The 17,000-nt window shown below is 45.3% G+C and overlaps 1 protein-coding gene and 1 non-coding gene across 2 annotated transcripts in view; one reads left to right on the plus strand and one right to left on the minus strand.

Annotated features, from left to right (window-relative positions):
- The window catches only part of WDR1 (WD repeat domain 1), a 277,783-nt gene that overhangs the window by 56,577 nt on the left and 204,206 nt on the right, over positions 1-17,000 (plus strand). Inside the window, exon 4 of the mRNA XM_086964091.1 lies at positions 8,772-8,919. Within this exon, the coding sequence (XP_086820217.1) occupies positions 8,772-8,919 (148 nt within the window). The remainder of the gene's footprint in view (positions 1-8,771; positions 8,920-17,000) is intronic.
- On the minus strand, positions 12,653-12,736 carry LOC147725417 (small nucleolar RNA snR60/Z15/Z230/Z193/J17). Its single transcript, XR_015309851.1, has one exon. It is a non-coding gene; the product is annotated as a small nucleolar RNA snR60/Z15/Z230/Z193/J17 (small nucleolar RNA).

The raw sequence follows: 17,000 nt of genomic DNA on the forward strand, positions 1-17,000 counted from the left end.
CACCCCTGGAGATCAGGAACCTGTCTGTGGTAGCAGCCAGCACATTAGAAATTGGTAGGTTTTTAGGTGACACCTGTAAGGTGTCCTCTGGGTGCATGTATTAATAAATCACCATAGTAATTGGTGTAGGTTTATTTATACAACGTGTTTGACAACGAAACCCTATAGATTTCAGTGAAGCGATCATGTAGCTGGGGAACATTTTTTTACTAGTGTCCTGCGTTTGCACTTAAAATGGCATCCCTGGTCATTTGTACTGGTAGTAATTGAACTGGTCAGCATAGGGGCATATCTGCTTATGCAGATATGTCCACACATGTAGTATAGTGCCTTAGGGCTGTAAGACCTGATGTAGGGGTGACTTGCCTATACTGTATGCAGTGTCTGTAGGCATGGCACACAGGGATGTGTGCAATGTTCTGTGCTTCTCTTTTATCTGCTCCAAGACATGCAGCCTGCATTGGCATTGGCATTCTGTATGACTTAGGGGAGGGGTCCTTTAGGGTGGCCACAATATGTGCTGCAGCCCTTAGGGATCCTCTTTAGACTCCTTGCCGTAGGTACCAGGGTCAATGTTTACTAGGTTCTAAAGGTATTGCCGATTCTGGAAACTATTGTACAGTTTAGGAAAAGAGATCGATCACTGGGGACCAGGATAGCAAGAACCCAGTGCACTTTGTTAAAATTGCATTGAATACCAGGCAAAAAGTGGAGATGACATGCCAAAAAGGGGCACTTTCCTACACATTTAAAAGTCCCTGAAGATGCTGCATGGGTGAGTAGGTCTTGTCTCTCTGGTAATGTCGCCATTTCGGCTAAAACACCCATCTGTTCTCTCACCTTACAGATGGCCTATTTCTTGTCTTAAAATACCATCATGTATTTAAAATTTTAAGTCAAACCATCTATTACTCTTGTTCTGTTCATTACCCACTAAATGTTCCTCATCTCTTGGACTGCATAATTGTTAATTAAGGGAAGGGAGAAAGAGGCTTTTTACATCAAGTAAGCACCTGTTTCATTATGATAAATGCAGTTCATAGTATTTTTGAATTACTCACAAGTACAAAAATGTTTTTTCACAAGTGTTTCTTGCAAACAGTGCTTGCGTTTCTAGACGTGTTCCTAGATTATTGCTAGCCTTCTATGGAAGGTTGTGGGTAGGTTTGGCGGTTCTTGAAATGTCACTTGTGTATTAGGTGGACTCTCACTCCAAAGTGTGCAGGTGCAGCCCATTGGTCGTCAAGCCATTATCAATGCCCAACTCTCAGAGTTCATCAAAATGATCCACATCCTGGACCTCTCCCAATCCGGCTTCTGAAGCAACCACAGCACCGAGACCACCCTCCTCAATGCTACAGACTACGCCCGCACCCTTCTTGACCGAGGCGGAACTGTAGCATTCATCCTCCTGGACCTCTCTGCTGCATTCGATACAGTCTCTCACCGCACCCTATGCACAAGACTCCTTGACGCCGGCATCCGTGACAAGTCCTTGAATGTATCTGCTTCTTACTCCCCGGCCAAACACAGAGAGTCAGACTACCACCGTTTTACTCTGAAGCCACAGCTACCCACTGAGGAGTACCTCAGGAGTCCTCCCTGAGCCCAACTCTCTTCAACATCTACATGGCGCAGCTCGCAGCCATCGCCTGGAAACACTGACTCAACATAGTCTCCGAGCTGATTCTGTCCCTCACCAACAAACCCACAGTCGCCAAGAACAAATTCCACGACTGGATGATGGCTGTTGCCACCTCGATGAAGAACAGCTGCCTCAAGCTCAAGTAAGAGAAGACCAAAGTTCTCATTAGGGGCCCCTCCACCTGGGACGGCTCCTGGTGGCTCGCAGCACTTGGAACCCTGACATCCATAGACTACGCACAAAACCTCTGCATCATCCTGGACTCTTTCACCATAAGCTGCCAAATCGGCGTGGTCTCATCCTATTTCCACATGCTACGCCTGCCCTGATAAATCGTCCAGTGGATCCCCACTGAGTCGGAAAGACGGTCACCTGTGCACTCAGCAGCAGAATCTACTGCGGCAACGTACACTACACCGGCATCACCCAGAAACTCCCAAGAAACTACAGAATATTCAGAACGCCTCTGCCAGACATATCCTCAACATCCATCGCCACATCACCGGGCCCCTGAGACCTCCTCTGGCTCCCAGTCTGCAAAAGAATCGCCTTCAAGCTCCTCGCACGCCTACAAAGCTCTACATAATGTGGGACCTGCGTACCTTAACCACTGCCTCACATGCCACACACCCATCAGAGCCCACCGTCCAACTAACCTTAATTGCCATCCACATATCTGCAAGACCATGGCCAGAGGAGGAGCCTTCTCCAACTGCGCAGCAAAGACCTGGAACACCCCCTCCTCCCCTCTCCCCCCTCACCCCTCTCCTCTCCCCCCTCCTGTTCCCCCCTCATCTCCCCCTCCCCCCTCCTGTTCCCCCCCCCCCTCCTGTCCCCCCCCCCCCCCCCCCCCCTCTCCCTAAGGCCATCAGTCACTGCCTCAATTGAGGAAGGACCGCAAGACCTGGCTCTTCGACTGAACCACATCGCTTTCGACGGACCAGCAGCCACCCTCCCACCCCCCCTTAGCGCCTTGAGACCCTTACCGGTGAGTAGTTGCGCTCTACAAGTCACCTGATTGATCAATAAACCAAATGACTCTAGGAGGAACCTAGCAATCCAGGGAGGAAGGGGGAAACTGTCCGCAAGAGGGCACCAGTTCTCAAATTGCATTGTTTGCAGATACAGCTCATAGTATTTTTAAATTCCTCCCAAGTAGAAACGTCGTCCAGCTTTTCAGAACTCTGGTTCACTGTTGTTCCTTAGACAGCCACACCAGTACATGCACTAACAAGTATCTTCTAAAGTGAGCCGTTGTAAAGTTGCCACATGGGAATCTAATGTGTATTTAATTATTCAGTGATATTGCCCACTACTGTCCGCAGAGTTAGAGGAGATGTGGTTCTATGGGCTGAAAATTCACTTTTCATTGTGCACAGAAATGATTTTTAACACTTAGCAATTAATAACACTGTTACATAGCCTTCCCCTTGACATAGCACTTTGTAGTTGCCGATCATAGTCTGCATAAGGATCATTTTACGTCATTAGCTGCACCTATCTTTCCTTTTAACAAACTGCATTTCTTCTCCATCAGATGAGGTGGGAGATTCTGCTGTCACCTATGCATCTTCTCTAAAACGGAAACCCAATAGAATTCATACGTAATTTAGTTAAGTAATTTCTCTGTAACTATGACTTTGAGTATGTGAGTATTTTGTTCCTGCCCCTTCTGGCCAAGGCATCCTTTCTGGGGTTACTAGGGGAATTGTATTTTGCAGTCAGGAAGGGGTAATTGCAGGCCTTCTCAATAAATGACTGTAGTTGATGCATAACCTACCATAGAATTATCGTTAGCCACCCGTACACAAAGTATATTAGCTAATTGCAAGATACAATTGATTAATCATTGGATTCATAAACGCATGAAATGGAATTAATTTTATTTTGATTCAAATGGAGTGCCGGTCCTGGTAAATCTTTGTTGCTACCTTTTAATCTTGATGCAGTTTTGATGGGTTGTGAGACCTTGATTCTGCCAGATAGCAAGACGTTTATTTGAAAAGACTACCATTTGACCTTGGTTGTCACCTATTCTGGAGGAAAAGAAAGTGTGCTAATGATGGAATCTTTTACGAACCTTCACATCCTGATTGTCGTTACACAGGCTGGAGCCCTGTCTCTTACCAAAATGGGTGTCGTATGTAAAAAAAACAACAAAAAAAAACCCTGCAATTTCAGAAGAACCTGAATGTGCTACCTTGGCTCCCCCCTTAGTCAGTATACCAAGAGTCCACTTCATTATAGCCGTTCTGAATGGGAGGTAAAACAGAATCTAGAACCATCCGTCTCTGCAGGGAAAGCCATGATTCCCAGTAGTTCCCTCATTATATTCGTAAGGCGTGTCTGACCTTCATTATTTAGATGTACCTCATGTTTGCTCTTTAGTCTCTGATAGTAATATGCTTTACTGTTAATAGGCTCTGCAGAATTGAACTCTCTGACACTGCAAGTGTGTCATAAAAGCTGGATGTTAGATAAAAGGGAATTCACAGAATTATATAATTCTATTTTATTTTTTGTTCACACCCCCTTTTCTGATTTTGACTTCCTGTGTTTAGGTCTCGACTACTAGAAAGCACAGACTCTACAGCTATTGTCAATTTATTGTGCCATACAGCCAACCCATTGCTAATCAATGCTTGGCTTTATTCCCATTCATTTGTTGGCTTTTAATATGATGGCATTTTGTAGTTGAAGGAGAGAGTTTATTGTATTTGTTTTGGCGTGTACTAGGAAATTCACTGTATAAGTAAATGGCGATTCTCTGAATAAAGTGCCTAGAGAATATGAATTTCGTTAAAGACACGTAGGCTACCATTATCCCGCCCTCGCCGGTTAATGGGAGTAATTCGGAGAATCGCTATTTAATTACAAGACCGGACGCTATCATTATTCATGTTGGTAGCCCTCTAACACCACTTTTGCCATGTGATTGATTGGCTTGCAATAATGTTTAGCAAATACAGAAGCATTCAACCAATCAACCGCTCTCATAATATCTTGGTCATCTGCAATCTGATGCTTTTAAGAACCTTAAAATCCAACACATTTGTCCCTACTGCCTTACCCTTAACTTGACTGCACCAGCAGTGCTTGCCGATCTGTAGCAATCTGTTGTATAAGTAAGGCCCTCATCCTATTGTTCCACCAGAAATTTAACTACATCCACTACAGGTGCCTCCACTGGATCCAAATCCCTTTACTTCACCAGGGTACCCATAATTTCCTAATTCCTTTATATCTACACCAAGTTACTGATGCCCAAAACTCCTCAAGTAACTCCTCAGCCTTTCCCGAATGTCCTGACATGCTGGAAGATCTGATACTTTCCAGACCAGAAGGTTCAAAGCCCTTGTCTGAACTAGCGGATGTTCCTCTCCATCTACATCTCTCAAAAGATACTCCATTAAAGGAAGATAAAATGGTATTTCACATGGGAGTTCTGAAAGCATTGGAAACCATGCATGTGTCACCCAGAATGGAATTTAATTATTATTTTTTTTTTAGCATTTTGCGAAAAGTAGAGCAGAGCACAGAGTTCAATTGCAATACATATAGGGTACATTCTCGACATAGCCATTCTGGCATAGTCTTTAAGGCACAGTAGGACAACCAAGCGTTAACAATATCACAGCTGATACAATGACGTACCACTTGCTGGGGTTTTAGAATGTATCGATCCAAGGGATCCCTTCCTGTTTTCCATCAGTCCACATATACAAGAAGCAACTTCAGATCCGTTTATTATACTCCTGTAGGATATGTTCAGACACACTGACTGTAGCGCACTAAACCCTGCTCCCGTTGCGTGGGAGGGAATCTTGCTGCTGTAGTGCAAGGAAAGCTCGGAATGGGCCTCAAATGTCTTTAGGTCTGGAGGAGGGTGGGATAGTACCGGTATAAAAGTCACTCTTCATGGAGCAGCTCGCTAAGCTTTGGATCCATCCATTAGTCGTCAGGGCCCTCTTGCTAACCCAAAAAATTGGGACTTCTCTTTTAGCCAGGAGTAGGGAGATGGCAGCAAATCTGCGAACTTTCTGGGGGATGTGTACTACATATCCCAGGAGTGCTATCTCGGGTAAAGGCTCCATCGGGACCTGAATCATTTTGCTTAGAAGTTTGTGAACTTCTACCCAAAAGCTGTGAATTCGCGGGCAAGACCAGGCAAGATGAGAAAAGTCAGCTTGCGGAGCCTGACCACGCTGGCAGCAATGCGTTCTGGAGGGATCTATCCTGTGTGTTCGGGCAGGTGTAACATAAATTCTACGTAAAAACTTGAAGTGTATCAGTTTGTCTGCTGTTTAGAGACACTGTTCTAGTAACCTTGCAGCAAGCCGTCCATTGCTCGTCAGTGATTGGGTTGCCTAAGTCTGATTCCCATGCATTGCGTATTCTTTCATCGTCCACTGGGACCAGGTCAGAGCACGCCCTATACAATTGAGATATAAGATGGAGCCCTTTGCTGCTATCTATCACCAATGTGAGGGGTGGGGAAACGAGAGGTTCTAGTGGGTAGTCAGAAAGCCGGGACTGCAGGGCAGAGCGTAGTCTGGCCAGAATGAACCTGTCCATAAATGTGGCTTCCGAAAAGGTAGACATATCCTTCAGGTCAAAAACGTGGCCCGCAGGAAAGAGATTCCCCCATCGTGATGATGTTAAATTTAATGCAGGTCCTTTGCACCAGCTATTCGCCAGTTATAGGTAATCAATTAGCATTAGAGAGTGGAAGGGAGGAGGAGTACAATGTTTATCTGTGGGTGATACGGCTCAGCTTAAGCCATGCCCAGCTGGTAGTGGAAACTGGTCTTAGGAGTCTTAGGGGTCCCTAGGGATACCAGCTGGTAAAACAGTGGCCAGTGTGTTAGGTAAGACAAAGTCTGATTCAGGGCGCAGGCAGGTAACCCTTACATCCGGGTGGTACCATGTATGTGCGAAACTGCATAGTGCAGCTAAAAAGTAGAAGTGAAGATCAGGGACTCCATACCCTCCCCGGCCACAGGGGAGCGTATCACTTGCCATTTCACCCTGGGAGTCCTGTTGCCCCATACCAACTTGATTAAGTGTGACTGTAGAGTGCTAAAAAACTTGTTGGTGAGCGGGATTGGTATATTATGGAACAGGTATGAGAACTTTGGGAGTGCAATCATTTTTATCAAGGCGACTTGTCCAAGGCCTGGGCGAGCAGTACGGCGAAGCGCTACAAATCCGCTTGGACTAAGTGGATGCGTTGGTGTCTTTGAAGGGACTTGGATCCCTTGGTTGTGGGAGTCGTTCCTATTCTGAATTTTCTAGCAGAATTGGCTACCAAATGCCTAGTGTACAGGACTATCAATGCGCTGCGATCAGCGATTTCAGCGGGCCATCATCTGGTTGATGGAGCAATGGTGGGGGAACAGGCTCTTACGAGGTATTCGTCTTTCATTACCTCCAGAACCTCGGTTTTCAGTCCTCTGGGACGTCAATGTGGTCCTTAATCTCTTCTTGTCCTGGCAACCTAATAGATATTTGTCTTTGAAGGAGCTTTCAGCGAAATTTGCAATGCTTTTATGTTGGGTATCCTGCCGTAGAGTGTCGGATATCCGTACCTTGGATGTCTCGGCGAGAGTTTTCTCCCCGGATGGGGTACCTTTACGGTGGGGCGTCGCACGAAATCTACGTCCAGAACTATCTCGTATCCATCTTTTGTGGATGCCCCCAAGTTGTGCGTAGTGCAATGTCTGAAAGCCTATGAAGAAGTGACTCTGGAACTTTGCCCTCCGGGCGAGAAAATTGCTAATTGCCTTGCGAAAGCCACACAAAGCAGTCTCCTCCCCCACTATTGCGAGATGGGTGCGTTGGGTCATGCAAGAAGCGGGCATTGATACTAAGAAGTTTAGAGCCCATTCAGCCAGGGGAGCCATGGCCTCCAAGGCGTTTTCAGCAGGGGCTCGTTTAGAGGATTTAATGCGCGCTGCGGATTGGCCCTCTTACTCCACCTTTAAGTGGTTTTACTTTACCAGTGTTGGATATAGCTCAGTTGTTGGTGAGTAAGCTTTGAACTAGCATAATCTGAGCCTCTGGTCCTGCCATAGAATCGAAATTTGCCTAGCGGATGTAACGGTAAGTTTCAATTCTATTAAGGACACTGAGGCGCGGAATATCCCGCCCAGGACTTCTTCAGGGAAGAACCCACCCGTATGATAGTAAGAAATTGGGTTTTGAACTGACTATAGATCAATGTTAGTTTTCTTGCAATGCTGGTTTTTTCATGCTTGATGATGATCATTTGCTGCCAGTGTGGTTTCTTTTACAACGCTTATGCTGTCATATTTTTTTGTCGGGCAATGATGGTTTCAAACAGGACCAATGAACAGTGAGCGTAATCTGCGCGAAGAAAGAGAGAGAACAGTGAAGAGAGACTGCTTATCTAGCCTCCATGGAAAGAGTGGAAGGACTAGGTTATGGTTTATTCTGATGTACTCATGGAAATTGTAGTTTTTACCTGATGTCTCATGGACTTTTGTTTATGACTTTACTAAATGCTTTCTGAGGCTGCTGTGAGTTTTGGATGTAATAAAACAGTGAAGAATAGAAAGCATAATACTCACCTCCGTGTCCTTAACGCCTTCGATGCTGATGACGGAACGGTTCCGCCCTGAGCATCTGTTGGCCTGTGGTCATGACGGAACCGTTCCGTCATGAGCCCGTTGGCTCATTAGAACCTTCAGCACAGCGCGAGAATTCGCGCCGCGCTGAAGGTGTTAATAGAATTGAAACTTACCGTTACATCCGCTAGGCAAATTTCAATTCTGCTAGCATAGCAACCAGGTTCAGGAATCTGCATTGTTGAGAGCAAAGCCAGGCCACATGCTCTGACTAACAACTGTAGGTTTATTGGTCCAAACCAACCTTTAACTCATAACTGTTATTGTGAGATACAGTGATCAGTTAAGGCCAGGTGGGCTCCCTTATGTACATAGTTTTTAGCCAGCCCATATGCTTTTCTTTTTTAATATCTAACATACTATTTATGTTCGAAGCTAAACAGTCTGATATGGCCACACAGCCATGTACTTGGCTTGCTGTAAAACAAGTAATGCGATTATAGAGAGTCATATGCACATGCATTCTTATGTCTTTACAGATCTCTCCGGGAAGCTTAGAATCTGGGATACTACACAGAAGGAACATCTGCTGAAATATGAATATCAACCTTTTGCTGGCAAAATTAAAGACATTGCTTGGACGGAGGATAGCAAAAGAATTGCTGCTGTTGGCGAAGGAAGAGAAAAGTGAGTTATTCAACAGTTCAACTATTCTTACTATCGAAAATGTATGGTTGATTTGGGCAGATCATTTCTTTGTGTTTTCTGTGTTTGATATTGTAATTGGACCATATTCTCCTGTGTAAAGTGCTCCTCCGATTCATGGTATATTAAACTCATTGTGTCTTATGGTGTTTTAGATTAACCCTCATATGCCTAAAGTTAGGACTTTGCACTATTTACTGAACTATAATATTGATGATTAAATGCCTAGCAACCTAAAAAGCGACTTTTTGGTACCTAACTTTGCCAGTGTCCTCACCGTCGTCTTGATTCCCCATCCCACCAATATATTTGGTACAATTAAAAGACCTTGGGTCGAGCTTTATGAAAGCTTTATCTGGATTCAAGCTTTTCATTTTGGATTGGGTATTCCTTTGACCTGGAGGCAGGATTGCACTGGTGGTTAAAAACGTATTCATCTGACTTTCTCTGAAAGGTCCGGAAGACAAATTAGTATGGGAATGAGACCATTACTCCCACATTTACAGTAATCATCAGTGTTTTGGGTGTACATTTACAGACATTGTGCCATTGTTGATGTAGAGTACTCTGCAAGATGGCTGGCTCCTTCCCTCTTGATTGTTTTTGGGGTATTAGTTGCATATGGTCCATTTTACAGTATATGAAAGCAATAATGTTTGGGCACTTTACCACAAAAAAAATATTGTATACCGTATACCTTTGTTACAAATGTTGTGGATAATTCTGACCCCTGTGCAAACAACTGTTTGTGCAGGGATTGGAACTGAAAGTGATGTGACCCTCTCACACCCAGTTAATCCTGTGTGCAACAAAGTTAGCATAAACTGTTAGTCAGGCAGATCTGACCTACTGAAATGTAACAGGGAAAAAAATGCACTGTAAATACTGGAACAGTTGCAGTGCACACAATCTGCATTTTATTCCTCAAAAACATTTAATATATGCTGGTTATTCAGCCCCCTGCTGTGGCGAATTCATGAGGTACAATAAGCTTGTCAGTCTTCAGACCACTCCTAATGAGGACCTTGGAGGTAAATGATAATTTAAAGCACATCATGCCAGTAACACAGGTAAAAATGTGGAGGAGGTCAAGGGTACGCTCCATGAACCTTCTAGTAAATCTAGAAGAAAACTGTTTTAACATTGGTCAAAACATGGCAGGATATAACCAGCATTGGCATAGCCAATAGGTCTCGCCTTTGGGTCCTTATAAGTGTTTAGGCAGAGCTATTGACTTTGCCAATGTGTTTAAGCTGTGCTGTAGAGAAGTGTGGCTGCCGTGCAGCATGCTGAAAAGTTGTAATAAAGTGCCAGAATCATTTTTGTGACCTTATATATGACCAAGAAGGCATTATTTCCAACAGAACGACCATATAAAAAAATGTATGTACAATAAGAGTTCCTAATTTTTCCTTTGTTCTTGCAATGCTGGCAACTTGTTTTTGCCTATTCTCATGGTTGTTAAAGTTTTTCTCTGTTGGGGCATAAACAATTGAGGTTGAAGGTTGTGAACCATTGGAGTCTCTAAACAGCATTCAAATATAAAAAGGCTAATAAGTGCAGCTTTGCATGAGAATAACTTCGCCGCCATTGGACCAGGTGAGAAGTGCATGGTAATAAGAAAGCAAGCAAACACCCCCTTTGTCTTTGTGCCTTGAAAAGGTCTGCCTTATAGCCGATAGAATAAGCATTTACAATGCAATGGTCTCGGCAATATTATAGGTAGAGCTATTGGTATTGCTCATTATTTTTTTTAATCTTTTTTGTATCCCTAAATAAATGGCATTGTCATTTCAATTGGTATTAGCTTTTTTTTGCATATGTGATACCTATTGCATTAGCAGAGAGAGAGAGAGTGAGGTAGTGAGAGAGAGAGTGAGGTATTGAAATAGAGAGAGAGTGAGGTAGTGGGAGAGAGTGAAGTAGATAGAGTGAGGTAGTGAGATAGAGAGTGAGGTAGTGAAAGAGTGAGGTAGTGAGGGAGAGGGATGTTGTGAGGTAGTGAGATATAAGCATAGAGTGATGTTGTGATGTAGTGAGATAGAGAGAGGTAGTGAAAGAGAGTGAAAGTGAGTTAGTGAGAAAGAGTGAGGTAGTGAGCTAGAGAGTGATTGAGGTAGTGAGTTAGAGAGAGAGAAGTTGTGAGATAGTGAGATAGAGTTATGTAGTGAGAGAGAGGTAGATAGAGAGTGAGGTAGTGAGAGACAGAGAGTGAGGTAGTGAGAGAGAGGGATGTTCTGAGGTAGTGAGATAGAAACAGTGAGTGAGTTTGTGAGGTAGTGAGATAGAGAGTGAGGTAGTGAAAGAGAGAGTGAAAGTGACTTAGTGAGATAGAAAGAGAGAGAGTGAGGTAGTGAGATAGAGAGAGAGTGAGGTAGTGAGTTAGAGAGAGTGAAGTTGTGAGGTAGTGAGATAGAGAGTGAGTTAGTGAGAGAGTGATGTAGTGATTTTTTGAGGGAGTGAGTCGTGATATAGTGAGAGTGAGATAGTGAGATAGAAATAGATAGTGAGGTAGTGAGATAGAGAGAGAGAGAGAGAGAGTGAGCTAGTGAGATAAAGAGTAAAGTTGTGAGGTAGTGTGTTTGAGAGTGATGTGGAATGCATGCTAACAATAAGCAACAAACAAGCATGCTACAAATACCTCCCACCCCAAGACCAGAACTTACCTCTCATGCCGCTGATCAGCACGCATAAGCTGTCAGGAGAAACAAGAACAATCTATCCAAGGCTCATTAGCGCTCGTTCAACTGCCCATGATGGACCTGGCATAAAAGGCAACAGTTTCCTGATACACCGCAAAACTCTCCAGGCTCAAGAGAAACGAGAGCGACCTCATCAGCGGGAGGGGGCGGGAAAAAGACACGGACAGCGGGAGGGGAGCACCCCTGGGAGTTGGTGGGCTTGCTTTGGCCTGTCTCCATCGAGAGAGCCTGCTGTCACTTGGGAGCAGGCCTTGGGTTAGAGGGATCCCTCAGAGGCTGCAGCGCCTTTTGTAAAGTGATCTCCAAACACATTCCCAAAACCCCAAACAGGAGGTGAGGAAGGACCAGGGCACCAGAGCGAACAGGCAAGGCCCAAGCTAGTTAGAGGGGCTTTAAGGGGAAACAGAGGCCCGGACTGGGATTTGAAGCGCTGAAATCCTGATCACAGTTCACCAAAACAACCACTCGACTCGACTTTTAACATGCTGGCAAAAGCAGAGAGGGGCAACACCGGATAAAAAATACCAGAGAGCTTCAAAGAGCAAGCAAAAAATGGCATTCCAAGGACACCACAATTTTCTTCCATTTTATTATAAAATAAAAAGGTTATTTCCCTTGGGGATATCCAGGGCCCAGATGGATGAGTTGGTGCGTTCTGAGCTTTTAACATCGTTTGAAGGTTATTCAATAATGAGTTACATATCTTCTCATTTAAAAAGCTTTTTTTTTCTCTTTATGAAATACTCCAATACTTACTAAAGCATTTTTTGTTAAACCTTTCAATTGAAGCCGCTGTACATCCCTTCTTCCATTTCTTGGAATTTAGTGAACGATGTCATAATAATATATATCGCATCTTGCAATTTTCAGGTTAAGTTTAGTGTGCTATAAATTGTTTTGGGATAGTCTGAATGTTCATATTAGGTTTCTTGCTTTTGCCACCTAAGCATTTGAGGAAAGAAGACAATAAGCGGGCATTTTGAACAGGTGACCCCAAAGTACCAAAAAACGATTGCATACATCAGATAGGAGCGAAAGACAAGAGCTCTTATTCACCACTGTTCATCTGCTGAACTATGTGATCATCATGATATCGATCTCGGCGCAGACCCATCGCGTGCTACTATTATGCAGTACACACTAACAGTACTACATGCCGGGCACCCTCTAAGAAACACAAAGGAATCCTGCCTGAGAAGTCGTTTAACTAGGGCAGGGGCTAGCACGCAGCACATGCCCTCGAGCGATTTATGAAGTTTCATGCAAAGCTCTCTGGTGATAAACGTGTACTTCTGATAGTGTGACTTGGCTAAAAACGATTAAGTAAAATTACATCCCTTTCATCAACAAAATAACCATATCAATCTAGTGAGGAAAACAAACTGACACGAGAATTTAAACACCTTCAACCACCACTTACCAGCTTCATCCGGGCACGTCCTGTTTCTCCAGCGCCACGTCCATTGGCAGCCCACTGAAATGTAATCAGCTTGTTCTCGGTCACCTCAGACCCAGTGCAATTTCCAGCAAATGTGGTCCTGCAATTATGAAAGCAGTATTTTAGTGAGCACGTTATCTACGGGTACATTTCCATGCCAGTCAGCCCTGTGCACTTTCAGCTCCAAGTGTACCTTGTTACGACACATTCCCGAGTTGCAGCAGCACTCTGCATTCAAGATACCAGTTGCGATGCTGAGATCCTGTGCGGGCAGGACACAGACAGCGGGAGGGGGGCGGGAAAAAAGACGGCGGGAACCGGGCGGGACACGGACAGCGGGAGGGGGCGGCAGGTGTCTGGGCACCCAGAGGTGTCGTGTCCTGGTGCGATCCAGCAACATTTCTTTGAAGACAAGGTTAGAAATGGCAGTTCAGAGGGTCAGACTAAGATTGAGCTCATTCACCTAATTAAAAGTGAAGTGCTAATCAAGAAAATAATGGCCCTAGTTAGCATGGTGAATAAATTGATCTAAAACACGCTCACCATGTTTTTCGCCTTGTATATGTCAGTAGTGATCATGTGGGCCATTCTTCAGGACCTCAGGAAAAAAACTTCACTACATTGTGACTGAATTCAATTTGTGTAATGGTGATCAGTCATGCAAAAGTGACTCTACAAACAACACTCGAGACCACATACCCCCACTTCACCAGATGGCTGAGAAAAATATTTCTGGCAAAGCCCCCCTTAGTGGGCATTGCAGCGCCGGCATGATGAGGAGCTAGCCCAATGATGAAGCATAATGCACATCCGGTTTGTGAGGGCCCGTGTTCCTATTGGAGCACATTCCTCTCCCTGGATCTCTAATCCCTCTCACATTTCTTACCTTGTGGAACTGCACACCCCTTCTACCAATAACATAGTAAGAGTATTCTATCTTCACCGGCTAACCCATCCACCAGACATCATATAACTGCGCTGCGGTCGTCCATTGTTTTACAGTGTCTAGTCGCGTCGCGTGGAGTCCTTGGGTCCCGAGCAGTAGAATAGGCAATGATAAGCTCACCGGGGCTTTTGAGGCACCAGATTAAGATAGAGTTGCAGCATGAAAAACAAAGTTGCATACATTTGAACAAAAACTTAGTTTGTACAATGTGGGCCCACAAAATTAAATATACAGGAAGATCCTGTGACCTAATAATGACCTTAGTTTGAAGGACAGTGACAGTGTTATATTAGAGTGTTAGATCTGTCAGCCTTAGGGTGTCCTCCCCCGACCGTTTTGCCTGCTTGCCGTCTCTTTTTACGGATTCTTTTTGTTGGCCATAGGACTCTGCTGACCAGTGCTAAAGTGCATTTATTTTTCCCCGCAGTAATTGTGCGCAGGACAATTTACAAAAAAAATAAACTAGTGTGAGGTGCAGATTGGAAAGTCCCCCATTGGGCTCTGTTCTATTGCATATACTTTCCCCCAAAAACAGTGATTATGTAACCGCGGTTACAAGACTTAGGGTGTGGTACAAAAGTGAATAACGAAGGCTGTGAGCGGGAAATGAGGGAATAGGTACGAGAGATTAGCACTCCAGCTGCCCATGCCCCTTGAGTCCCTCGGACTCGCGCCCCCCCCCCCCTTCCCGGATTACTGTGACCCTTGCCCCGTTTCACATACCACGGGGGCCGCAATTCTCCTGAGCTACGGCGGCGTTACAACGTCCTCTGGGAGTGACCACCACTCTTCCGTCCACTCCTCCTGCTCAACACCGGTTCTCTCCGCACGTCATTGGGGTGCCTCGTCTGCTTCTCGTCCTCGCTCCTCGATGAGCTCATCTGCTTCACGTCCTTGTTCCTCATTTGGCTCGTCCTCGTTCCTCGGGAGTGCTCCGGTCTGTTCCCTCCGTCTCCCGAGTCCTGAACACGCACACCTCAGCGTCCTGCAATTATGGTCGGCGTTCAAGATACCAGTTGCGATGAGATCCTGTGCGGGCGGGACAGGACCAGCGGGAGGGGGCGGGAAAAAAGACGGCTACCACTGAATGATTTATTTAGCGGGAGGGGGGCGGGAAGAAAGACAGACAGCGGGAGGGGGGGTGGGAAAAAGAATACAACAGCACAGCGGCCGACCTAATCAGCGGGAGGAGGGCGGGAACAAACACTGACAGTGGGAGGGGGGCGGGAAAAAGACCACGGCAGGGAAAGAATACAACGGCCGACCGATTCAGCGGGAGGAGGGCGGAAACAGACGGACAGCGGGAGGGGGGGCGGGAAAAAGACAGCGGGAAACGAGGACAGCAGCCTACCTCATCACAAGAAGACTTAAAATGGCGGCCACAAGCTTTTGAAATTTTTTCGGAATTGGGGGCGTATTTTGCTGTTCTGAGTGACGGACGACGTCACTGTCTAAAGAACAGCAAAAATGACGCCCCCAAATCCGAAAAAGACGGGGCTTCTTTGGAGGGACGGCTCTCTCCTCCAATGGCTGGCCTCCATTTAGGAAGCCAGCCAATGGAGAAAGAGCAAAAAGAGGGAGGGATAAATGCAGCACTCTAAGAATCATTAAATCTCCGACTTCCGGTTTCTGCCTTCGGCAGAACCGATAGTCCTCGACCTAAAAAGGATACCATTGTAAGCTTCAGAGCTGCCGCACTGTTCTCTGCCAATGTATTACATCAACATTAAAACCCACAAAGTAAATATCAGTCAGAAAACGTTACTGAATTTGGCAGATCAGATATATTCATGAATTGCTCTCTGGTCGGGAAGATTGAGAATGTAATAACCAGCACTGCCCAAATCGATAAAGATATTCACAAGATATAGCATTCTTGTCGATGCATGGCGGGGCTGAAATCACTTGAAGCCACCCAGCTGGCCGGCCCTGGTGCACTTATTGGTTTATTAGGCCATTAATCGTGGCAGCCTTTGAACCGCGGGAGGCGGACTGGCGGGAAACACTGCAACGGATATTTTCCTCTGCTACACTTGACTTCCGGATGGCTAATGCAGTAATTACAGGCGGAGAGTGATCCCCGGTCCAACTGGTATCAGCAGGATTGCCGTCTATCCTTTATTGGAACAGAGGCAGGACAGACGTTTTATTGCCATGTGAGGAGATTGTTAAAAGCAGCTCGTTCAATTAGGTTTCAGGGCTAACTAGTCTTACAGTGCCCCAGCTGCAGGTAATAAATGACCCCTTCACGTGCAAATGCCTTTTCTGTGATGGCCTTCCCATTGATTTCATGACAGCCTGTGATCTAATGAGGGCGAGGGAGGGCGCCTCTATTTAATTAGATCATGGGTTACTCGTGCAGGTTGGATGGCTTAGAGCAAGAGTGCCAAAATGTGCCACTTAGTGGCGTTGAAGTATGACTTGGAGTTTATTGCAACACCTGTATCTACGGAATGCACGCACACATAGGTTTTTGTCCTGGTTGCCTGATTAAGCGAGATGGGGAAATGCAGCAATCTTGTTTGGATGGAATTAAGAGAATGCAAATATGTCCTGGGAACAGGGTTTACGGTCTGATCAGTATTTTTTTTTTCATGCAATGGATGGATTTCTCCCGTCAAAACCAGCAATAAAATAAGGAAAATTAGCAAAAGCAGTTTTAACCTGCTTGAAATATAAAATATAACTATGAAGAACATGCGCGCGCCTCGCAATGGCAGCAGGGGGAGAGGAGAGAGGAGGGGGCCGGTACCTGTTTCCCTTGAGCACACAGTGTTTCCCTTGAGGGAGCGAGCCAGGGGCACCATGTGTTTGCAAGTTCATTTCAAACATATGGTGTCAAGCTCGCTCCCGCAAGGGAATCGCCAAACGTGCACGCGTTGCAATTGAAGGCAATGAAAGGCGTGCAGATTTTTGGGACAAAAACCGAAGCGATTGCTACAGGTCTTTTTCCTATGCAGCGCATGCGAGATCTAAA

This window comes from Lissotriton vulgaris, chromosome 3_2 (genome assembly GCF_964263255.1).
Source record: "Lissotriton vulgaris chromosome 3_2, aLisVul1.2, whole genome shotgun sequence".
Taxonomy (NCBI): domain Eukaryota; kingdom Metazoa; phylum Chordata; class Amphibia; order Caudata; family Salamandridae; genus Lissotriton; species Lissotriton vulgaris.